This window comes from Girardinichthys multiradiatus, chromosome 15, assembly GCF_021462225.1.
Source record: "Girardinichthys multiradiatus isolate DD_20200921_A chromosome 15, DD_fGirMul_XY1, whole genome shotgun sequence".
In the NCBI taxonomy this organism is placed as follows: Eukaryota; Metazoa; Chordata; class Actinopteri; order Cyprinodontiformes; family Goodeidae; genus Girardinichthys; species Girardinichthys multiradiatus.
Genome location: NC_061808.1, coordinates 7615811 through 7638342, shown reverse-complemented (window position 1 = coordinate 7638342; position 22532 = coordinate 7615811). Strand labels below are relative to the sequence as shown.

General features: G+C 37.8%; 3 protein-coding genes across 10 annotated transcripts in view; 2 read left to right on the top strand and 1 right to left on the bottom strand.

Annotated features, from left to right (window-relative positions):
• The window catches only part of LOC124882565 (dihydropyrimidinase-related protein 5-like), a 40747-nt gene extending 34366 nt beyond the window's left edge, over positions 1–6381 (top strand). For all 4 annotated transcript variants that reach the window (XM_047389022.1, XM_047389023.1, XM_047389024.1 and 1 more), the window contains 8 exons: positions 348–392; positions 730–805; positions 896–1052; positions 1184–1325; positions 1498–1640; positions 1720–1927; positions 4359–4536; positions 4628–6381. In XM_047389022.1, the coding sequence (XP_047244978.1) occupies positions 348–392; positions 730–805; positions 896–1052; positions 1184–1325; positions 1498–1640; positions 1720–1927; positions 4359–4536; positions 4628–4713 (1035 nt within the window). In that variant the 3' untranslated portion in view covers positions 4714–6381. The remainder of the gene's footprint in view (positions 1–347; positions 393–729; positions 806–895; positions 1053–1183; positions 1326–1497; positions 1641–1719; positions 1928–4358; positions 4537–4627) is intronic.
• The window catches only part of LOC124882568, a 76180-nt gene that overhangs the window by 2389 nt on the left and 51259 nt on the right, over positions 1–22532 (bottom strand). The window contains exon 6 of one of the 2 annotated variants that reach the window (XM_047389038.1): positions 7798–8009. The exons of the other annotated variant lie outside the window; for it this stretch is intronic. Coding sequence (XP_047244994.1) covers positions 7987–8009 — 23 coding nt within the window. The 3' untranslated portion in view covers positions 7798–7986. Of the gene's footprint in view, positions 1–7797; positions 8010–22532 lie in introns of those variants that run through there. 2 annotated transcript variants of the gene reach the window in all.
• mapre3b (microtubule-associated protein, RP/EB family, member 3b) lies at positions 8354–20720 on the top strand. Of its 4 annotated transcripts, XR_007041936.1 has the most exons (9): positions 8354–8485; positions 12714–12783; positions 13547–13674; positions 13743–13888; positions 13983–14136; positions 17046–17182; positions 17427–17579; positions 18152–18280; positions 19303–20720. XR_007041936.1 is itself a non-coding variant. In XM_047389029.1 (8 exons), the coding sequence occupies exons 3-8, from the start codon at positions 13554–13556 to the stop codon at positions 19366–19368; spliced, it is 777 nt and encodes a 258-aa protein (XP_047244985.1). In that variant the 5' UTR covers positions 8354–8485; positions 12714–12783; positions 13547–13553; the 3' UTR covers positions 19369–20720. The 4 variants fall into 4 exon arrangements, 3 of the variants coding, with proteins under 3 accessions (XP_047244985.1, XP_047244987.1, XP_047244986.1); XM_047389029.1 differs by lacking the exon at positions 18152–18280; XM_047389031.1 differs by lacking the exon at positions 19303–20720 and having other exon boundaries at positions 18155–18519.

Genomic DNA, 22532 nt, shown 5'->3' with positions numbered 1-22532 from the left:
TCTCACTTCAGCATGTCTTGCAGATGTAACTTTATTTAAGTGTTGAGAATGAGCAGCAGTGAGATTTCTAGGTAATTTGTGTGGCGAGGAGAAGATGTCTATATATTAATAACTTTTTCTTATTAATAAAATGTAATACACTGTGCACAGTGCTGTATGTTTAAACTTAAACTGTTTAATTAAACTGGAACTAGTAACCAGTAAATGATTTAATGAACTTTAAGAAGGATTTTTAACCATAGAAAATGAAATTTGGTAATAAATTTGTTGCCCTTCGATTGCACTTGACGATATAGACTGGATAGTAAATTTTCCGTGTGTGACTATCTGTGTGTTGCTGACTGCAGCTTGAGTCTGAGGCTACCCACAGGGCCATCACGATCGCTAACAGGGTAAGAAACATGATTTATTTGCTCTATTTATGTGCTTCTATCAGTGTTTCAACCTGTAATCTGATTGAAACATTTTCTAAATCTGAAAAGGCCTAGAAAAATAGTATTTCTAGGCTTTTCTTTCTATCCCATTATCTAAAAGATGCTTCCATCCATCCATCCGTACTTTGTTTGTGTTTTACAGATTCCATATTTAAAGTTTGAATAGGAATATTTGTAACTGTTGTGTGTTTATACTTTAAACTGTCTGAAAAATTACGAAATTGTCATAGAAAATATGTTTTTACCCTGTTTTATAGATAAAAATCTAAATAACTGAATAATTTTGTGATTTTAGGCCCGCTGTCCCATCTACCTTGTAAATGTGTCCAGTATGCTTGCTGGAGACATGATTGCTGCTGCCAAGATGCAGGGTCGGTATTTGTCCAGGTAAAAGAATCCAAGAAAAGTGGTTCTGATCCCAAAAAAGACCATAAGCTGGTTACTTTGCTGCTACTGTCCAGGTAAGGTGGTCCACGCTGAGATCACTGTGGCTCACGCTGTGCTGAATGGGAACCAGTATTACCATCAGGATTGGGCCCATGCCGCTGCTCATGTCATTGTCCCTCCTCTACGCCTGGACCCAAACACACCTAGCTACCTCATGGGCCTGCTGGGAAAGTATGTGTCTTGTGTTTACATCAGTAATAATCAGAAATGTTTTTAATGAATTAATGAGCAGTCTTGGAGAGTATAGCATGTATTGCAGCTGAAGGTACCGACTAATATGAACATGCTTGTTCTGTTTTCAGTGACACACTGAGTGTCGTGGCGTCAGAGCACCGTCCATTCAGCACCAAGCAGAGAGCTTTGGGCAAAGAAGATTTCTCTAAGATCCCTCATGGAGTGGCTGGGGTGCAGGACAGGATGAGTGTCATTTGGGAGAGAGGCGTGGTACATACACAATCACACCAAAAACTGTTTGTTCACAATGTCTAGATGTAAATCCTTCGACAGAGATAGAAGTGACAGTTTAAACACTGACAAAATAAAGCTAAATGTTTCCTGTCAGCAAACAGACCAATGGATTTTTTTACAATATTAAAATGTCACATCATGTCTGCAGGTTACAGGAAAAATGGATGAGAATCATTTCGTGGCTGTGACCAGCTCTAACGCAGCAAAGATCTACAACCTGTATCCCCGCAAAGGACGCATCATCCCCGGAGCCGATGCTGATGTGGTGGTCTGGGACCCTGATGCAACAAGGTATACTCACGTTTATTTCATATGAAGTGTTTTACGCTGTGAATCAAATTTATTCATACATTGCTTTCCCCATGTACAGGACGATCTCTGTGAGCACCCAGGTGCAGGGTGGAGACTTCAACCTGTACGAGGGAATGCGCTGTCATGGCGTGCCTCTGGTCACCGTCAGCCGAGGACGTTTGGTGTGTGAGAACGGTGTGTTTATGTGTGCCGAAGGATCCGGGAAATTCTACCCACAACGCACTTTTCCTGACTACCTCTATAAGAAGATGGTGCAGAGAGAAAAGGTGTGTTCATATCTTCCCTCCGTTTCTGTTGACTTGTTCAAGGGAGTCAGGGAGAATGCCAGTCTGTCTTCTCCTGTGTCAGCTGGCAGTAAATTGATGCAAACACAGCCATCATGTTGAGCCTGACTCCACTGATCTGACAGTCTGTGTAGAGGATTTAGAGTTGATGCTCTCTTAATGCGCTGACTCTGTTTTTATGCTGCTGGTATCTGCAAAACCTTCCCCTGTCCCAGAATCTGCTCTGGTCCTGCACTGCTTTATATTGACAGTCAGTTAGTTAGTGAAGCATGGCTGCATGGTATTTATTTTCAGTTACGTCAATCTTTATTGTTTACTAATCATTAGTAATATTTTAAGGGGAAAAACATTTAAAAATAAATTGTATTTATAGTCAGTCAGTCAGTCATTTTCTACCACTTATTCCATAGTGGGTCGTGGGGAAGCTGGTGCCTATCTCCAGCAGTCTATGGGCGAGAGGCAGGGTACACCCCAGACAGGTCGCCAGTCCATCACAGGGCAACACACAAACAACCACACACACACTCATTCATACACCTAAGGGCAATTTAGAGAGACCAGTTAACCTAACAGGCATGTCTTTGGACTGTGGGAGGAAGCCGGAGTACCCGGTGAGAACCCACACATGCACAGGGAGAACATGCAAACTCCATGCAGAAAGATCCCTGGCTGGGAATTGAACCCAGGACCTTCTTGCTGCAAGGCAACAGTGCTACCAACTGCGCCACCGTGCAGCCCAAGCTTACAGCACCTGGTATTCCCAGGCAGTCTCCCATCCAAGTACTAACCAGGCATTGTATTTATAACTATTACTATTTAAGACTAATAACCTAAATAAATAAATTAACAATAATTGTTTATATCATTTATTAGTATTTTGCTACTAGAGACATATAGATTTTACTTAGATTAGCTCTCCAAAAACCTAAACTATTCTTCTTAGATGCTACTTGGAGGTGCAACTATCTGGTCATACATTTTCTTATATTATAACCACAAACCTATATATATTTTATCAAGACCGTATGTGTTTAAGCAACACAGCAGTAGATAACTGTATAAAAAATACAGTTTTAGATTTTTTTTACTAATGAAAATCCGAAAAATGTAATTTGCATTTGACCAAACAATACATTAGACATAAGTAATAAAGTTGTAGAGGAGTTTGAAGCAGGGTTGTTATAAAACAACACTCCAAGCTGTGAACATCTCACAGAATCCATCATCTGCAGATTGAAAGAGTATGCCACAGCTGCAGTATACCTAGAGAGGCCCTTGAGAACTCTGGAGGAGCTGCAGAGATCCACAGCCCAGTTGGGAATTTAACTTCCTGGCCAACATGCAAAATGTTGTGTAAAGGAAAACTAACACTGTACATGACTTGAACACATCATATCAATGGTGAAACTTGGTATTGGCAGGATCATGCTGTGGGGATGGTTTTCTTCAATAAAAACAGGGAATCTGGTCACATAATGCTAAACACAGAAGAAACCTGGAAAACCTGCAGAAGACGTAAGACTGGGATTTAGATTCACTGTACAACAATCCTCAACATACAGCCAGAGCTTCACTGGAAGGGTTTTTATTAAAGCATATCCATGTGTTAAAATGGTCTAGTTAAAGTTCAGACATAAATCCAATTGAGAATCTGTGGAAGGATTGGATTAACGATGTACACAGATGGTCCTCGTTTAATCTGACTGACCTTAAGGTGTTTTAAGAAGAAGAATGAACAAAAATGTATCTTCCTAGGTGGTTGATACATACAAAAAAAAGACAGTTTTAATTGCAGTGAAAGGAGATTCTACAACATATTCACTCATGGAGGCCGAATACAAATACTCACCAAACATTTCAGATTTATATTTATAAAAACTCTGGAAGCCATTGATCTGTTTCCCTCAAACTTTGCAATTAATGATTCTTTTATGTTGGTCTGTCACATAAACCAGTTAAAATACATTAATAGTTATAGTGTGACAAAAGGCGAAAAGGTTCAAGATGTATAAATACTTTTGCAAGGCGAAGTAGATGTGTTCTTGACAGCAGCTGCTGTTTATTTTGCATGCTTTTAGGACAGAACTGTTTTTATTGTACAGGCAGAAACAGCACGCAATGAAATGTGGGCTTGGATTTCTGGGAAAAATAAATGTTTAGAGAGAACATTTTAGAAAAAGGAAAGTAGTACTGCATTAGCAAAATATCAATATTTTTAGAATGCTTATGTTTTATTGTCAAGATACAACCTGCCATTCTATACTATATATCTATACCATATTCCATACCATATACATCTATACCAAACTCATGTCTCACTTGAGAAATTAAAGAGTAAATAAACATCTTCTGGTATGAGGTTAAAAGTTATGTTGATGTGGGTTATTCTTCACCTTTCAACTCCTTGTTTTAGAATCAGGCCTATAAAGGAGTAGAAAGGGATCCGTACTCTGGTGATGTGGCCAAGGTTGCAAACACAATGAAGAAGGAGCTTGGTTTGGGTCCCATCGATGGAGATTCACCAAACAAACCCAGTGTTCGGTTGCACCAGGGGGTCCGAGACCTCCATGAGTCCTCCTTCAGCCTGTCAGGTGGTTTAGAATAAAACTCTTTAACCTTGTTAGTTGGTTTATTCTTTATTGTAACTATCCAAGTCTTATTTAAATACATTTTTACTCTCAGGTTCTCAAGTTGACGACCACATCCCGAAGAGGTCCTCTGCTCGGATCCTGGCTCCTCCTGGCGGCCGCTCCAGTGGTATTTGGTAATCCGTGGTGTTGGAGTTTAAACTGTTTCAACCTCTGTGTTTTTATTATATTTCCAAGCGACCAGGAAAACTGTACTGATTTTAAACAACAGTAAAAATGGGTAAAACAAATCCAAGTGTAAGTCTGACCTATTTATTAATTGGTGGTTTGCAAAAGTATTTATGGTTATCCGGAGTGAGCTGCTCAATAACATAAAATCAAAGGGCTGTCTTTGAATTTAAAATGTGTTTTTCAAATTCTAGCTCATTTTAATAGCATAATTCAGTGGTACTTGTTACATTTAACCAATGAAAGATAAAAACCAGTACAGTCTTTAATGGTTCAAAATAAAGTGACAGAATTATTTAAAGATAAGTGAATAAAACCTGTCACTGACAACCATCCAGTACACTGTAGACACCATAGCGTTATAGTTTGTTGTGATGTGTATGGATCCTGTTTGTTATTGACGACCCCGCTCTGCCCGGCCTCCTGCCGCACCATCGGCTCCACTGAGAGTGTTGTTGTTTCCAGTGGACCAACAGTTCTGTGTGGTGATGAAATCCAACTGCTTCTAACACTCTATCTGTATTTACACTTCCACTGCCTTTAACTGAACCAACACGTCCTTTAAACACCCTGCCTCACCTGAAATGCTTGGAGTTTTCTGGGATGGTAAGTTTTGTCCCAGTTATGATTTCACAAAAGCTAAATGTTGGTATTGCTCTTATCTTGCGTGTGGGTTCTACTGACCTTGTAGAGTAACTAAGGGGAAAACAGGTTAAAGTTCATTTCTGGGTTAAATAGTTTCTGTTGTCATTGTTGTTTTGTTAACCAGATTATGACAATGGTGTTTATTGTAATTCACATGAATGGAGGGCGAATACAGTCCCTTCTCATTCCAGAGAGATTACATTGAGCCATCGGGCTGGAAACAATAAACAAGGAGCCTCATTTCTCAAACCATGCTCTAATAAAGATCAGAAATGCAACGGTTTCTTTCTATTTACCATGTCCTGCAAGGTGCTTTTAAACATGTACAGTAGCAGTCTCAAGTGTCTCTAGTAGGAATTAGTCTCTGTGTTTACAGTTTTCTACCACTGGCAGCTTGCTTTTTGCATAATTCTGTGGTTTTTAACTCTGTTTATGCATTTAATATAATTGAGGCCACAAATGTTAAATAGAGAAATCATAACGTGATCAAGTATAACGTGAGGTTGTTGTTACAGCAGAAAGATTGAGCTGCACAGGCTGAAAGCTGAAGAAAACCACTGATCCTCTCACCTCCTGATGATGTCTCATTCCTACCTACCAGTATTATATTTATGCATAGTCACATTCTCATGTGTGGGTACTCTATAAATTTAAAAGTAATTGTTTTTATTTTGTGAAAAGATTAAATGTGCCAATGGGAATCACCTGTGCCACACTGTTAACACTGCATGGAGGGAACCACTTACACCGTGTCTCCATCGAAAGTCACAGGTTCATAAAAACTGGTGCTTTTTCTAAGATTGTTTACAACTGTTGTCACATTGTTGGACATTTATGTGTTTTGTTGAGGGCGCTGTGATTCAGTGGTCGTGTTTGTGGAGTCGTGTTGGAAAGTGAACCTGTTAAATCTGTAAGTGGCTGCTTGTTTCTTACCACAAGAATAACAGTAACTGAATAAAGATTACAAAAAATATACATTTTGATCTTCTTTTTTTTCTCTTTGCATCACTTTTTTCAGTATGTATTTTCTAATATTAATTCAGTTTAGCTCGGGTTTAAAATATCTTGTCTGTATGTTGACTAGGCATGGGCCGGTATAAAGGTACACCAAGGATTTTAAAAGATGTCAGAAAACGTGCCAAAGTTACCTAAGTAGGCTGCATAGAGTAGTGCAGCACCGCCCTCACCCAATCTGTTGCTGTGCACTGCCAGCCAGCTCACTGAAACACTTTGGTTTGACTTTTGGAAAGTTTTGAAGGGTGGCTGTTTAAACAAGTAGCCCCACAAGCAAGAACACTACAGAAAAGGTGGAGTATCCTGCTCAATACGCACTTAACAACTACAACAAAATTTAGCAGGGGTTCCGATTAAGTCTATGTATTAAAGTCGGTGTCAGTGGTAACACAACCGTATTAATAAGTTATTGCAGTTTCACAGCAGGAGGAGTAATTGCTAGGTCATTCCTTTTAAACCTTTATGTGAATTTTGTAAAACTGTTGTGTTTTTACTCAACATTAACACACAATGTGAATCTTATACAGCCTCAGGCCTAATATTACCAAATGTGATGTAAGAATAATTGTCCGGGCATATTATGACAATCAAGTACACCTGATAGTTTCATCTGCTTTATTTTATATTGAAACTAAAATTCTGTAATTCTTTGCAGACAAACTTAATGTTTAACCTCGTACTCAACTTGAATTTGATACTAATGGGATTTTTTAAAAGAGCAACACCCTAACAAGAATAAACGTGGGTGCATTAGATGGACCTAGTTAATGTAAGTGAAATGTTTTCCTCAGAATTAGTAAAAACTAGATGAAAGCTTTCATTTCTAAATTCTGCAGTTCAGACAATGCTCTTTCAAATAATGTGTCTCACAAACTTCTTTTTCAATTCATGTGAACCTGGACAATACACTGTCCAGTACTTTCTCTCCCTTGCTCGCCCAGCTAAGACGCTTTTGACATCTCTAGTGGCTTGACATGAGGAATGCAACATTTGTATCCTATGTGTAGGACTCATCTGCGTAGTTGCTCTTGATGCACTGACTTCAGCCTCTGTCCACTCCTTGTGAAGCTCCCTAAAATTCTTGAATGGATTTTGCTTGACAATCCTCTCAGAGCTGCAGTTTTCCTTGTTGCTGGTGCCCCTTTTTCTACCACATTTTTTCCTTCCACTCAACTTTCTGTGAATATGCTTCAATACAGCACTGTGTGAACAACCAGCTTCTCTTGCAGTGACTATTTGTGCCTTCTCTCCTTGTGGAGGGTGTCAATGACTGTCTACTGGACATCTGTCCAGTCAGCAGTCTTCCCTGTGATTCTGTCGCCTACTGACCCAGACTAAGAAAACATTTAGAGGTTCAGGAAACCTTTGCTGCTTTTTTGAGTTTATTAGCTGAGTAAAGTGTGACACCACAGGCTTCAGCACTGCCACTGCTTGCTGTTTTGTGTCTCTGTGATGACCTTTGATAGACTGGCGACTTCCCCAAGGGTGTATCTTGTGTTTTGCGCATTGACTACTGGAGATAGCCACCTGCAACTCTGCAAGGATATTATAAATTGATGAATAGTCTTACTGGGATGGATCACGAATCACTGCAACACAATGAAAACATGGCATCAATAAATTGGGACATATGCTGCTCCTTGATCTTTTTTTACACAATTGTTCAGCGTTAATTAGGCCACTGCAGAGGTACAAGTTACACATTTTACAGCAATTACCCCACACCTCAGATGCTGCTTGGTTTGTGGATGTATGACAATCCCTAATCTGTGTAATTTAGTGTTAAACTATAATTCATGCAACCCATTCTTAACTTTTGAAAGCTTATCTGGTGATATAAAAACAACCCTAAATCTGATTATGTTCTACTTATCATATTTTAGCACTTCTACTATATCTACCTTGGCTTTTTCCAACACTCATGCTACACTGAAACTGCTGCGCCAGTGCTACTGTGCAGCGCATGCGCAGTGCCAGCAGCTTAGGTCGGAGCAGTCGGATAGCAACGGAAAGCCCATCAACAGAAACAACGGCACCGCGGAGAAAGGGGACTGCGCTCGCCTCAGTGAGTAATATCTGCTCCTCTTCACTTAGAGTCCAAACACTTTGAGACTAAAGCTGCGCGTTTGTGTCACAAATTTGATTAATTTCACATAGAAATACTCGTCCCGTCCCGCAGGAGACAGGCATTCTTTCATTGGAGTAATGCGTGTGTGTATTATCGAAAGGGCCTCCAGAGGGGGGTATGCTTTAGATGGGGGGGAAAAGTCTCATTTTCAGTCGCACCCGCACAGACTAGCTGTTCATAGACAATACCGTGAGGGAATTAAACTCAGCCCAAGCATTTAAAACGCTTTAATAGCACTCAATTAGCTCCTTCAGCCCCGTTAAGGTTGTGGTTAGCCGGGAGCTAGCTTGCCTGTCTGGGCATTTAACGGTTGTAACATCATCCGTTAAAAGAGTCCCGACTGAGCCGTTTAACCGACCCGCACCGGGTTCAGGGTTCAGCCACAAGCGACCCGACTCTCCCGGGTTTACATGTGTAATAAAAACACTCTTTATCGCCGGTGAAGGTTAAGGTTATAAAGCTCCTGACAAAAGCTCAACCACAGACACTTGTCAAATGGATAATTGATATAAACAAGCATGTGTAGACAGATTATTTGAAATCATTTCTAAGCAATATTTACCCAACCAGTGCTAATTTCTTTATGGTTCCCATCTTTCTATTTTTTTGGGAATAAAGTCATTTATACTTTAAAATTTTCAAATTGTAATTTTGATATAGCTTTTTTTTTTAGGGCTGCAACTAACAGTTATTTAGATAATCTATTATTTTTTTGATGAATTGATTAATAATCGGACAGTAAATAGGATATTTTTTACTGAATTTGAACCAGGTGAAGCTAAAGGTATACCATTTGAAGAGTTCTGGATAGAGCATATTTACAGACAAAGAACGTTTTTCATCTTAAATGAAAAATGTATATATTTTTGGTTCAATTTTGGCCTAATCGCTGCTCTGAGTGGGTTGTTCTTTTAACAAATGTCATGTTTTAGAGTCTGTATATTCCAGTTAATGATTATTCTATTACTAAATTAGTTTAAGAATATTTTAATAAACAATTAATCCATTTAATTGTTTCAGCCCTATTTTTTTTATTCTCATTTTCTGCATTTAGTTTTCATTGTATTTCAGTTTTATCACTTTTAAACCGCTTCAGTCTGAATCTTCACTAAGCATTATTGTCTTGGATGTTCTCCGCTCATCGATAGACCTTCTTTCTTTCAAGTTCCCACTGCTATTAGTTGTTTTTTTATGATTTCATGCTAATAACTGATCAAAAAACATGTTTAAACTTTTGAAACATCCCCGTGATTATAGACTTTATACAGTACAAGGCAAAAGTTATAAACTGCTGCTTGGAGCCAGGCCTTTGTGCAATCAGTGAAGGTGCTCATGACCAATAGTTCCCCGTGCTTTCAAGTCTTTTAATGCTTTTGGACTCGCTTTTTCCCCCTCCTTGCATCTGATCGTGACGTAGTCTGCAGTGTGTACTTAAAGATGGTAACAACAGATGAACAGTGTGTTGACAAGACGTTTCATTCCTTGACATAGGAAGTTTCTTTATGCTTGAATGATTGAAAGGTCAAAGTTAAGTGGCCTTATAAACAAACATGATGTTCTTCTGAAAATGATTAGGTAATGGATTCCTGGAGGACTGATTGCTGCAACTTCAGTGGCTTGATGCTATTGGCTGGATTTGCTTAGATAGAAAACATTATACTACCAACTGGCATAAATTGACCCTAAATGCTATGTTTTTAACAAGCAACAAATTGGACGGTATGTTTTCTTTCATGTAAGGAAGTTTTTAGTTTGCTAAATGAATTACGTCTTATAAATAATGTGAAAATATTACCTTTTAGATTGCCTGGGCTGTCGTGGATTTTGGATTATTGAAGATTTTCTTTTCACCATTTTTGGTTTGTTTAGCTGATGAAATTTGTATTGTTAAACTTTTCTGGTTTTATTTCATCATTACATTTTTAAAGATGGTTTCTTTGAGGTGGTGATAAGAACCAAAATGAAACTGTTGCTGTTTTTTCAGTAAAATTGTATCTGGAGAATATTTTTTTAAATCTATGGAACTATTCCAAAAATAACTTCTGTTCTAATATTTTTCCAAGTTATTGTTTTATATTCCAGTTTTATTGTAACATTGCAAATAAATCAGAAAGAAAACAAGGAAATCAGAATATAAAGTTCATTAAATGATGCATTTAAAATTATTTTAAGGTGATTATTGTGTAGACTTGTTTATCTGCAAAATATAGTCCAACTTTGAACCAGATCACAGGTTAATAAGGAAAATCATGTGACAAACAATAATTTCCTAAATCTTTCTGTAAAACATACTCATAATTGTATCATTCTTTTGTAAAAGGATTCGACATATATAGGATGATTTATTAAAGTTTACATATTTAAAGTGAAAAAAACTCCGGTTTTAAAACTGAGTCTGACTAATTTGTATCTAATTTTCTATATTTTATCAAAATGTTCTTTGTTTATCAGAGAAATTTCCAGACCTTAAAGATTTCTTCAAAGGGCTTGTTTTTAAAAAAAATCTGAGATTATTGTATTTATTTTCATACACAAAAATGTAATAGTCTCATTTTAGAGGAACTAGAACATGTTTGTTTATTTTGTATGAAGCATATAAAGTAGTTATTTTTTATAGCTGCTTATAAAGAAATGTTCCATCGGTTGTAATATATTCTGAAATGCACATGCAGTTCTGCCATCTACTGTTCATGAACAACTAATAATAGATTTCTGTAACATTGTTAATACGGGTCACTGTGTTCTTTGGCCTCTGTGAAACTGGTTAAACTGGAAGTAGCTAAAATAATAGCTATTGCTTGCTTGAAAGGGGTTACCTCTGAAGTCCTGCAATCAAGAAGTGATTGTTCTGCATAACATCTTGTATGCTGTTGGTTTTGGAGCACATCAGTTCAAAGGAAATACTTCAGCATTGTTGGAGTTTTCCTTCTCTCACTCTTTCAGTGTGATGCTTCCCTGCCGGCTTTATGTTGCTGCTGGACACAGGTCCTGGTGGTTTGAGCTGAACTGTGATAGAGCATGTTAAATACTCGGGCTAAAGGGATTAACTGGAGCAGAGATTAGGGCCCCATGAGTAAACTAGTTTATCTGCAACAAGTTGCAGGGGAAAGAGAGGTTTAGGTAAGTAAGTGATCAGTCCCTGAATATTCGTTTTTGGTTTTATACGTTTATTTTGGATGACTTTGGCTATGTTAATGCAAATTACACAGCTAGAAATTAGCCAGGTTGTGGATTTTGGGGGTAAGTCTTTCGAATGCGTAAAAAATAGAGCAATTTGTGTGCTTTTGGCATTTTTAGTGCCATTGACTCTCATTGAAAAGGCAATTGTTAATACTCTTTTATTACAATTTGATATCTAATTTAAGTTTTTTTTCCTTCACAATTTCAAATAGGTGAAGATTTTTCTTCATGTACAATAAATCCACCTATTTGCATTTATGGGGTGAAAGAAAATCATCTGCGTGTTCTCCTTCTAAAAAGAAATGTAATTTCAAATTATATACATTTGATAAATATTTGTTGTGTTTGGTAGGGACTTAAACTTACAACGGGATTTGTAAACAGAAAACTGGAAGAAATAAATTAAGATATGATCTTAGCCATTGATTTACAAAAATGAAGGATGGTTCCAACCTCCCAGGCTCAGATAACACCTAAATATTTTAATTTGCAGAAAATAAATTAGAAAACAAAACGTTTTTTATTTAAAAATACTGGATATTTTAATTGCCAGAGCTGGTATTTAAGGATATAATTTCAGAACATTCATTAATATCTGTGAAGTTTTGTGAGAAATAAATAAAATATTAGTATTTACAAAAATTTGTTGATAATTAATATTTCTAAGGGAGTCAAAATCACAGAACACTCAAAGAATAAAGATTATTTTAATTTGAGATAATTCTGAGCTGAAAAACACATGGATTTGTAATACATCACTACCACCACATGGTGGTAGTGATGTATTGAACAGTATTCCAGTCGTCATGAAACAGAATGAGCTCTTTATTATGTCCAGGTGATTAAAACGTGTTTGGTACCTTCAGTCATTTTTTTAATCTATCCTAATTAATAAAAAAAAGTATTTATCTCTTATCTTCATGCTGGACTGTGAATATCAGAAGTCCTAAAAAATTACAACTTATTTTTGTTTTTTTGTCTTTAGATCTTTTCTCTTAGGTGGTGAAACCCATTCTGGTTCTCAGTCATTAAACACCGACATAAACTAAGCACTGGTAAGTAAACCATGTGTGAAATAATTGAAATAGTTGAATAATAAAAGTGGATTACCTCTCTAATCACAGTAGTAACAGAGCCTTGTGTTTGATTACATCTGTTCTGTATATTTAGTGGTGGACTTGATGATATATACCGATAATATGATGAATTAAGTTTATTATCCTGTTAAAACAAGTAGGTAATTTCATCCTTGGTGTACATTACATTTTTACCCATCGTATTCTGCAGATTTCATATATTTGTGGCAATGCTTGATTGATGCTTAGTTGATGCTGCAACAAGCCAAGTGAACTTAAATACAAATTAAAATCCCAGATGGGTTGACTATCCAAATAATTTGGTTTTTTTTTGTGAATATGATGTTGACAGGATGCCTACAAAATATTTGGATGTTTATCCCACTTTTGTTTTGTTCATTGTGTAAGGTTGGGTCTTATATGCTATAAATCTGAGTGTCCCAGCTTATGTAAATCCATGTTTCTGATTTCAGGATTAAGTTTACCAGTACAATCAATCATACAACTCAACTTTACTAAATAACAATGATTTTATGAGTAAAGCATCTGCTTAAAAAGTGAAAACACAAACAGCTTAAAAACAACTTCACTCTCATTTTATTGACACTTGTTTTATGATAAAATACAGTGAAGTTTGTAATTATAATGTGACAAACTGTCAAACAGGTATAGATATTTCTTCAAGGAACTTATTTAGGATTATTTAGTTACTGAATTATTATCTGTTGAAATGCATGTAAAGCAGGAGGATGGCGGTGAATGTCTACTCCACTTCTATGAATGCTGAAAACCTGAGTCGTCATGACATGCTGGCATGGGTCAACGACTCTCTACAGCTCACCTACACAAAGATTGAACAGCTCTGTTCAGGTAAGCAGTCGCATTTTATTCAGGAATTATTTGAAGACTCCCATTAAAGGTTTCTTTTGTTGTTGCAGGTGCTGCTTACTGCCAATTCATGGACATGCTGTTTCCAGGCTGCATATTATTGAAAAAAGTCAAGTTTAACGCCAAACTGGAACACGAATACATCCACAACTTTAAGGTTTTACAGGCTGCGTTCAAGAGAATGAACGTGGACAAGGTAAGACGAGGTTACTACTACCACTTGATTTAATTGTAAAAAGCCTACAGATGTAATTTTCATAGTATTGTTTTCCTGCTACCACCTGTCACAGATCATCTCTGTGGAGAGGTTGGTGAAGGGGAAATTCCAGGACAACTTTGAGTTCCTTCAGTGGTTTAAGAGGTTTTTTGATGCCAACTACGACGGGAAAGAGTACGACCCTCTACTGATGAGGCAGGGTCAGGAAGCAACGGTACCTAACCCAGGTAGAGAGGACATAAGTATGTCTTTGTCTGCGTGTGAGTCGGGGATGTGGGTAGTTCACTGCTTCATTTACTCACTTTCATCACCTCATTTAACCACCTCCCCACCTTAACCCAGGAGAACCCATTCATCCTAAACCTAAAAGAACGCCTCGCTCAGGTAACTCCATTCAGCATGTGTTTGCAGAGAACTTAAGTAGGGATTTGGCTTATTGGCCACTTATTTCTGGTTTGATGTGAGCAGCCTTGGTGTGGTTTTTACACATTAATTGTTGTACTGTTATATTACCAAACATGAAGAAAATGAATAGCAGTGAGAAAGTTTGGAGAACAACAGCATGCATTGTTGCATGCACTGTTATGGTTTCAAGCGAGCTATACATTCTGATTTTTAAGAATGGGGAAGTAGATATAAACGTAAAATGTGCTGATAGCTTCAAAACCATCACTTGATCCCTAAGATGAAAAAACATGTACATATTAAAAGATTAAGGGTGTTTCTGTGTGTGTGCATGTCTGTATTTCCCATTGTTTTAAATAATCAAAAACCAAAATGGCCACATTACCAGACAACAAAAAGAATCTTAATTATGAACATATATTTTATAAGGTCAGTAAGCATTAAACTGTTAAGATACTTGCACCCATAAGAGTTTTGTGGCAAATATCCAATTTTTGTTTTGTTAAGCTGTAAAGTGCCAATTTGAGCCAATTCTGATTTCTCTTTAAGATCTATAATCAGCAACATTCAAACATTTTTTTACCCTTTCTGAGCATCAGTTATTTAAATGAAGAGCAGAGGCAATTCAACATCCTTTGTCAGGAAGAAGTCCCTTTAAAACAGGGGTTTACTAATAGTTTAAAACAACTACCAAATGATTACCCTGTTGGCATTTTAACACTAGAACTCCCAGGGCCGTTAATTTTGAGGGTTTTGAAAGTTTGACATCCCATAACTCTGGTTTATTAAAACTCTTATCTTCCTGGCATCCTGACTTTTTCTAAACCTGTGTCTTGTGTATTTCTATGTCTCTATTTAAAAAAAAAAAAACAAAGTAAATAAAAGATTCAAGTATTTCTACCTCTAACTACCACAGCCGCTATTTTGACGGCCCTATTATTTACATTAATATTTTTTTCCCTTGGCTGAGTACACGCGCGAGCGTTGCCTAGCAACCGCCACTCTAGAACAGTTTGAGAAGGAGATTGTTGGCGTCCTACAAAATGGCTTCTAGAAGGATATTTTCTGCTCAAGAGGCATTGGAAATGCTTCAAAAATTACATGATTGTGATTCTGGGTTCGAGAGGGATTCTGACGGCTCTTGGTCAGCATTCAGTTCAGTGACAGCGGGTCAGAGAGTGAGCCTCCCCCGGCTAAAAAACACAAGTCATCCTGTTAGCAGGAGGTTGTGACGCATTATTTCAAGGAAGTAAAAGACTAACGATTTTATCATTTTAGGCTATAGTTTATAGATTAGTAAACTAATAATATATAAACTATAGCAACAGTGCCACAATCAGCGCAGGTTCAGAGACAGGGAGACGAGCCTGGTCCCCAGTCCCCAGCTATAAACCCAGCAAACCAGCTCACTGGCAGGAGAGAAACTACAAAACAAGGTACTGATAAAGGAAAAAGAAACAAACAATTAGTTAGGTCATAGATATAGGAGCCCAGTAACAACAATCTATTCTGCGCTTTACAGCGTTTTCATCGCAAGACGAGCGCACACCTGAGAAGGAGGAGGAGATAGGAAAGGATGGGACTGTGTGGACAGTGGTAGGGGAGGAAGAAAGTAGAGGGAGGCGTCAGAGCCTGAACACGTTGACACAGCGCTAGATCCAAGATGCCCAGACTGCGTTCCTCTGCTTGGTGGACGCCGAGATGCTCATCCACGTTCAGGGCTGCAGGGTGGCTGAGGCCCGCAGAGTTTTAGAAGATGATTCCTCCTGGGAATGAGTGTGGATGAGCTGAAGGCATTTTTAGCACTAGTTTATGTCCGTGAAGTGAAAGGGGGGCGTAACATGTAGCTGTCCAGCTTTTGGTCAGATTAGTAAAGCTTTTTTTTTTTAAATATACCCACTACTCTGTATTATTTTTCAGTACTATTTATAAATAATAATAAAACATAATAGGTTTTGATCAAAAACTATTATTAATTCTTATAAAAACCATAATTTTATAGCGTGCAAGAAAACCTTTATCATTCTGACCAATGTAATGCGATGACGTCAGGCTTTTTGTCAGGCTACAGAAGTTCAGGTGCCAAGAACTGAAACTTCTCATAATAGCTTAATATAGATCTTAGTGACAAAGATCAGAAAACTCAGGGAGAATGCTGAGAGAATATGACAAATGTGAAAAATATGGGTAAATCATAATTAAAATACCTAATAATATTGTTAATAATGTCACGTTTTTCTAGAATCATACGGCCCTACATTTTACACACCTCAAAAATACTAAAACTTGTTCCTGCTTAGACATGGTGTCTTCACTGACCACATTTTAAAGGTTCTGACCATCCGGTCTGGCTAAAAGTCCAGTTACCAGCTTATTGCATCTAAATGTTGAGAGACTCCAGGGGTATTCATGTGTAAAAACAGCTTTTATTACCCTCATTTAATTTATTAAGTGAGGGCAGTTTCCATCTCTGAGGGTTTTCTGGCTTGCCTTAAGATTTATCTTAAAGTGAACTTAGTAACTTAGAGTTCAGCTTTTCTCCGTGTATGCCTGTGTTTTGAGTGGGGTAAGTGTCTCATTGTGGAAATAGAGTACTTTTGTGAACTCAAGAACTAAATGGAATGGAACTAAACTGTACGCAGTAACTGAAAAGAAAATGGCGAGCATAAAAACATGCCAAACCTTACAAACTGCTTTAGAAAGATAAAACATAGGCGCTTTTGTGTTTTAGGTCCCATGAGAACATCTCCCACAGCACCGAAGACCGTCCCTGTTCCACAGAGACAGATCAACCCACCAGCAGCCCGCAGGAGCAATCCAGTGACCCGCAACGGAGGAGATGCAGAGCTCGTAGAACTTAACCAGCAGGTACCGCAGCTCTGATCAGTCCAAACATCATTGGCTTCCTGGGAAGTCTCAGGGTAAAGCTGTATGCAGTGGTATCCTTGATCAGTCATCTTAGATGTAAACTTCCAGGGAATTGGGGATATATCTTTCCAGTATGTGAAACAGGTTATCCTTGACTTCGTCACATATGCCCAACTGGTGTCCCAGTTTGTTGTTGGATCTGTCCTCATGTGTTTTTTTTTCTCCTATCTCTAACTGGTTGTAGATAATGGATATGAAACTGACTATAGATGGACTGGAGAAGGAGAGGGACTTCTACTTTGGGAAACTGAGAGACATTGAGCTCATCTGTCAGGAAAACGAAAGTGAAACTAATCCAGTACTCGGCAAAATCATTGATATACTGTATGCTACAGAGGTAAATGAAGTCCATCACACACAAGACATCAACACCCATGTCTATAGCATTATTTGACAGCATCTGAGATACTTGTTGGCTTGGAAATCTGTTCTAGATTTTTCTATCTGCTGAGTGATATTGTTGGTGTACCTTCTGTAGCATCAAGATTCAATCTAGAAACCTGACTGACAGTAAATTGTACAAACGTATGTGGTTTAAAGAAAAATTCAGATGCATATGCAGTGCAAACGTATTTATACACATTTTAGCAAAACACAACTTCAAACTTCAATGTATTTTGGTGGCATTTTATGTGACAGACCAACACACAGTAGCCCAGGAAAATGAAAATCAAACATCATTTTCTTAATTTCTTTAGAAATAAAAATCTTAAAAGTGTGGTGTGCATCATATTCACCCCTCTTCATGGAAGGATCCTAAGAAGAAAGCCATTGTTGAAAGAAAGTTATAAGAAGTCCTGTTTAAAGTTTTCCATTACCCATGTAATGGGCACAGAAAACATCTGGAAGAAGTTGTTCTAACTCTTTTTATGTGGTGGAAAACTAACACATGTGGATAATGTGTTTCAGCAGAGACAGGGAAGCTGGTAAAGTTGATGGAAAGATGGGTGGAGCTGAATACGGAGCCATCCAGGAAGGAAATATCTAGAATGGCCTAGTCAAAGTCCAGAAATAAGACTCCATGGCAAGCCTTGAAAAGTTATGTTCACAGACGCTCTACATCTAGTATGATGGATCTTGAGCTTGTGTGTTTAGTTTCTAGATTTGAAAAGCTGGTGTAAGCATAACCCAAAAGACTTTAAACGCACGACACACCTTGTAGATTTATATCTGTAATTCATTTTTAAAGTCATGTATCATTTTCCTTCAGCTTTACAATTACAGAGTACTTCATGTTGGTTCGTCAAATAAAATCCTGTTCGATTTGATAAACCACACAAAGCTTGCAGTTGTAATTTCCCATGCTGTGAAAAGGTCCAGAGGGTATGAATACTTTGCCAGGGCACAGCCACTGGACCGATGTTCTTTAGATCTGCCGGCATATTCTGCTTCATTGACACGTTCCACAGAGGAAGTGTAGTTACTAATCAGACCCTGGTTTCTGTCTCATAAGCCAGTTGAAGCTGAAATTAGTTGTATATTTAATGGTTGTCTCTGCTTTATCTGAGATCAATTTATTTTCAGTAGTATGTTGATAGCCTGGTTTGTTCAAACAGTTATCAGAAGCATTTATTTAGCAATGTGATCAAAATAAAATCTCCATTTCTCCTGTGGTAATCTGTTCTACAAGGAAACCTAGGAGTTACTATTTGAATTACTTATTAGTGTAGATACTAGAAAATCGGGTTCTCACCGGGTACTCCGGCTTCCTCCCACAGTCCAAAGACATGCCTGTTAGGTTAATTGGTAACTCTAAATTGCCCTTAGGTGTATGAATGAGTGTGTGTTTGGTTGTTTGTGTGTTGCCCTGCGATGGACTGGCGACCTGTCCAGGGTGTACCCTGCCTCTCGCCCATAGACTGCTGGAGATAGACACCAGCTTCCCCGCGACCCACTATGGAATAAGCGGTAGAAAATGACTGACTGACTAGAAAATCAAGAGAAATACAACAAAGATGCAAACAAGTACAGTAAACCAATGTTAAAGGGGGTCTTTATGGAAAGATTTAAAAACATCAGAGCAGCACAAACATAAAAACTGACACAAACTGTCTTTGCAGGACGGATTTGCACCTCCAGAAGATGATGAAATTGACGAAGGACCACGAGATCAGGAGGAGTTCTGAAATCTTCCTCTTTTTTCACCTCCATCTCTCACCTGTCATACTTTAATCAGACCATTGAGTCTTTTTTGCGTGGTTGTACCCCTTAAGTTCATTTTTAAAATCTCCCCTGACTTCTTCCATCTCATTTACAGCTTTACACGTCCATGATGACTTTGTTGGACAGGCTAGCTCCCCAGACTTTGACTTGGAAAGGACACTAACCTAGATGTGTCTGGACAAGGGTCCAGCAGCCTAGCATGGCTTGACTGACTAATTCTAACCGGTTTTCAGAGGGGGCAGCTGCACTGCACATTGACTTCAGTGTGTCACATATTCAGAGTTAACAGCAATGGGATTTTAAAGCTGCAGCACTGGAGGCAGCAGTGCTTTGAATCTGTCTGTGTGAGGAGACAAGGCACATCCTTGCTCCAAGCGTTTATACATGAAACATTAAGTTTTACAAGCAATGCGATTCTCTTTTCAAAGTGAGATTATGAAAAAATGTTTCACCTCTTAGGAGTGCGGCCAGCAAAATGGAAATATTTTAATTATATGATGACAAGTGAACGATTAGCTCAACAGACATATCACAGACTCTGAACAGCACACATATACATGCTTAAAGCGACTCCTCGCCCTGAAGACAAAATTCAGATGCGTTCGGGTTCATCAAGTTGTCCCACACGAGATCGTTTGCTCATGAAACTGTTATGACAGCTTGTTAGGTGTAGCCTGGTGTATTTATGTTTCTATTTATTTATTTTTGTTAATCTGCTCTGTACAGTTTCCGAAGAAAAATATGTTTTGGATTTGGGGAGATTGAAGGTCTTGCACTAAATGTAGCGAAACAAACCGACTGAAATGATCCAAAATGCCAACATGCAGTGACTGGCTGCTGCCAGGAAGATACAGGAAGATGCAATTTTATATTTTGTAGATTTATTTTAAAGAATGTTTTTTTTTTATTGCATTAAATTCCTCAGTGGTCAAGTCAAAAGCATCTTTTTAAAGCTTATCAAACAAATATTAGGCCATAAAATCTATGAATGAACAAACACTGCAGATCAACACTACTAAATACTAATGTTTGACTGTGTTTATTTAGTTAAACATCATTCCTCTGTTGCCGCATTTGAGTTTTCACATGTTGCAAAGCGTTAAAACGCCATCATGGCTGCCAAGGAAACAAAGGTTTGGTTTGTTGTGATTAATAACCAGGTTGAGCATGACTGACATTAGTTGAAGGAGTCAGAGAGTAGAAGACATCCGACCCTCTCTTGCTGTTTCTTACCATGGTAGCCATGTGATCAACTTGCTTCATTTGGAGTTACTGCTGGAATGAAATAAAGCTCTGAGGTTTCAAGAAAATGAAAGATCTTTGTTGCCTGTCATGATGCTGGTCTATGTCACATAAATACACCCACATGCTTATTATTAGGTTGCAACAAATTAAATTCCTTTTGGTAAAGAGGTTTTTGAACCAAGGGTGATGTTTATTGCTTAGACTCGTGTCTCTTCTTGCCAGATGAAGTTAGACAGTAATCTCCATGGACGATTATGTTTGCAGATGATATTGTGATCTGTGGTAAGAGCAGGGAATGGGTGGAGGAAAATCTAGAGACATTTAGGTTTGCCCCAGAAAGGAGAGGATTAAAGGTTAGTGGAGCGAGACAGAATACATGTATGTGAATTAGAGGGACCCAAGTGGAGCCGTGAGGTTACAGGGAACAGAGATAAAAAGGGTGGAGGTGGTTTTAAGTACTTAGCGTCAACTGAGGGCCAAACTGAGATGGTTTGGACATGTACAGAGGAGGGATAGTGAGTATATTGGTAGAATGATGCTGAGGCTGGAACTGCAAGGGAGGAGGCCTAGAGGAAGACCAAAGAGGAGATTTATGGATGGAGTGAAAGAGGACATGCAGGTAGTGGGTGTTATAGAAGAAGATGCAGAAGACGGCATTAGATGGAGACAGATGACTACCTGAGGTGATCCCTGAAAGGGAAGAGCTGAAAGAAAAAGAAGCACATAAAGACCCAGAGTGGATGCCCTCAACATTCTTTGAATGAAATGCATTAAGACAGAAATCCAGGATTTTCAGGCTGAGAACTGAGTCATTGGATTGAATCTGCATCCAACCGTCACCATCTGTTCAACAGAGAGCAGCCAGACAGACAACATTTGCAGGTTAACAGGACCTGGCAGTTATCAGTGAAGGTGAGGGTAGGAGAGGACATATGGGGATGATGCAACACAGCACAGAAGGTTACTGTGCTTTCAAACAGACACATTTGAATTTACCCACATTTCCTTTTTAAAATTAAAAATATGAATATTTATTAAGCAGTTTACTTACTATGGAACCTAATTTCCGTTGCTGTGATGTTCAAACCTATATTTTCTAATTATAAAAAGCAATCCCATAATGCAGTTTCTCATAACCACAAATTATGGGATAGTAATTTATAATTATGTAACTGTTCTATAATTATGATATACTACCTTAGTAGGGCCTCGTAATTATGACATAGCCAAATCATAGTTTCAAGTGCAAACTCAGTTGGTATATTACAATATAATTCATCATAATCCTAAATTATGAGGTACTGGTTCATAATTTGGATTTAGCTCTCTCATTATGAGACAGGATCTTATATTTATAAGGTGAACAAGTGATGATTGTGCAATACTACCTCATAATCTTTTATTTAGCCATCTCAATGAGATAATAGCCTATCTATACATTATTATGAGGTACCCAAGTTATAATTAATTGCTGTTTCATAACAGGCTGTACCATGATTTAGATTTAGCCATCTCCTTTAGATAGTATTTTATAGTTGTGAATTAGCCAGACTATAATTATGAAATACTATCTAATTTTGACTAAGAGACAGTCAAAATAGTGCCATTGCATCTCATTTTGACTGTTATCTGACAAATTTCCATTAAAATTTTGAGATAGTCTCATGATATAATTTCTCATGAGATCTTATGACATAGTTTTAATTCAACCTCTTATAATTTGAACTGAAAATAAATGACATTTTACTATCCTAATTTAATTTATCGTCATCTCAAATTATGAGATATCTCATAATTTCTAATTAGCTATATAAAATATTTCTTTCGAACAAAGTGGCGGAAATGGGTTTCTGTGATATTCCTCCTGCAAACAAGTATTTCC

Bases quoted from the DNA above. Each gene is read 5' to 3' on its own strand.
- mapre3b (XM_047389029.1), top strand. From the start codon at position 13,554: ATGGCGGTGAATGTCTACTCCACTTCTATGAATGCTGAAAACCTGAGT. The intron at 13,675-13,742 runs GTAAGCAGTCGC...TTGTTGTTGCAG, and splicing joins GATTGAACAGCTCTGTTCAG to GTGCTGCTTACTGCCAATTC. The intron at 13,889-13,982 runs GTAAGACGAGGT...CACCTGTCACAG, and splicing joins AGAGAATGAACGTGGACAAG to ATCATCTCTGTGGAGAGGTT.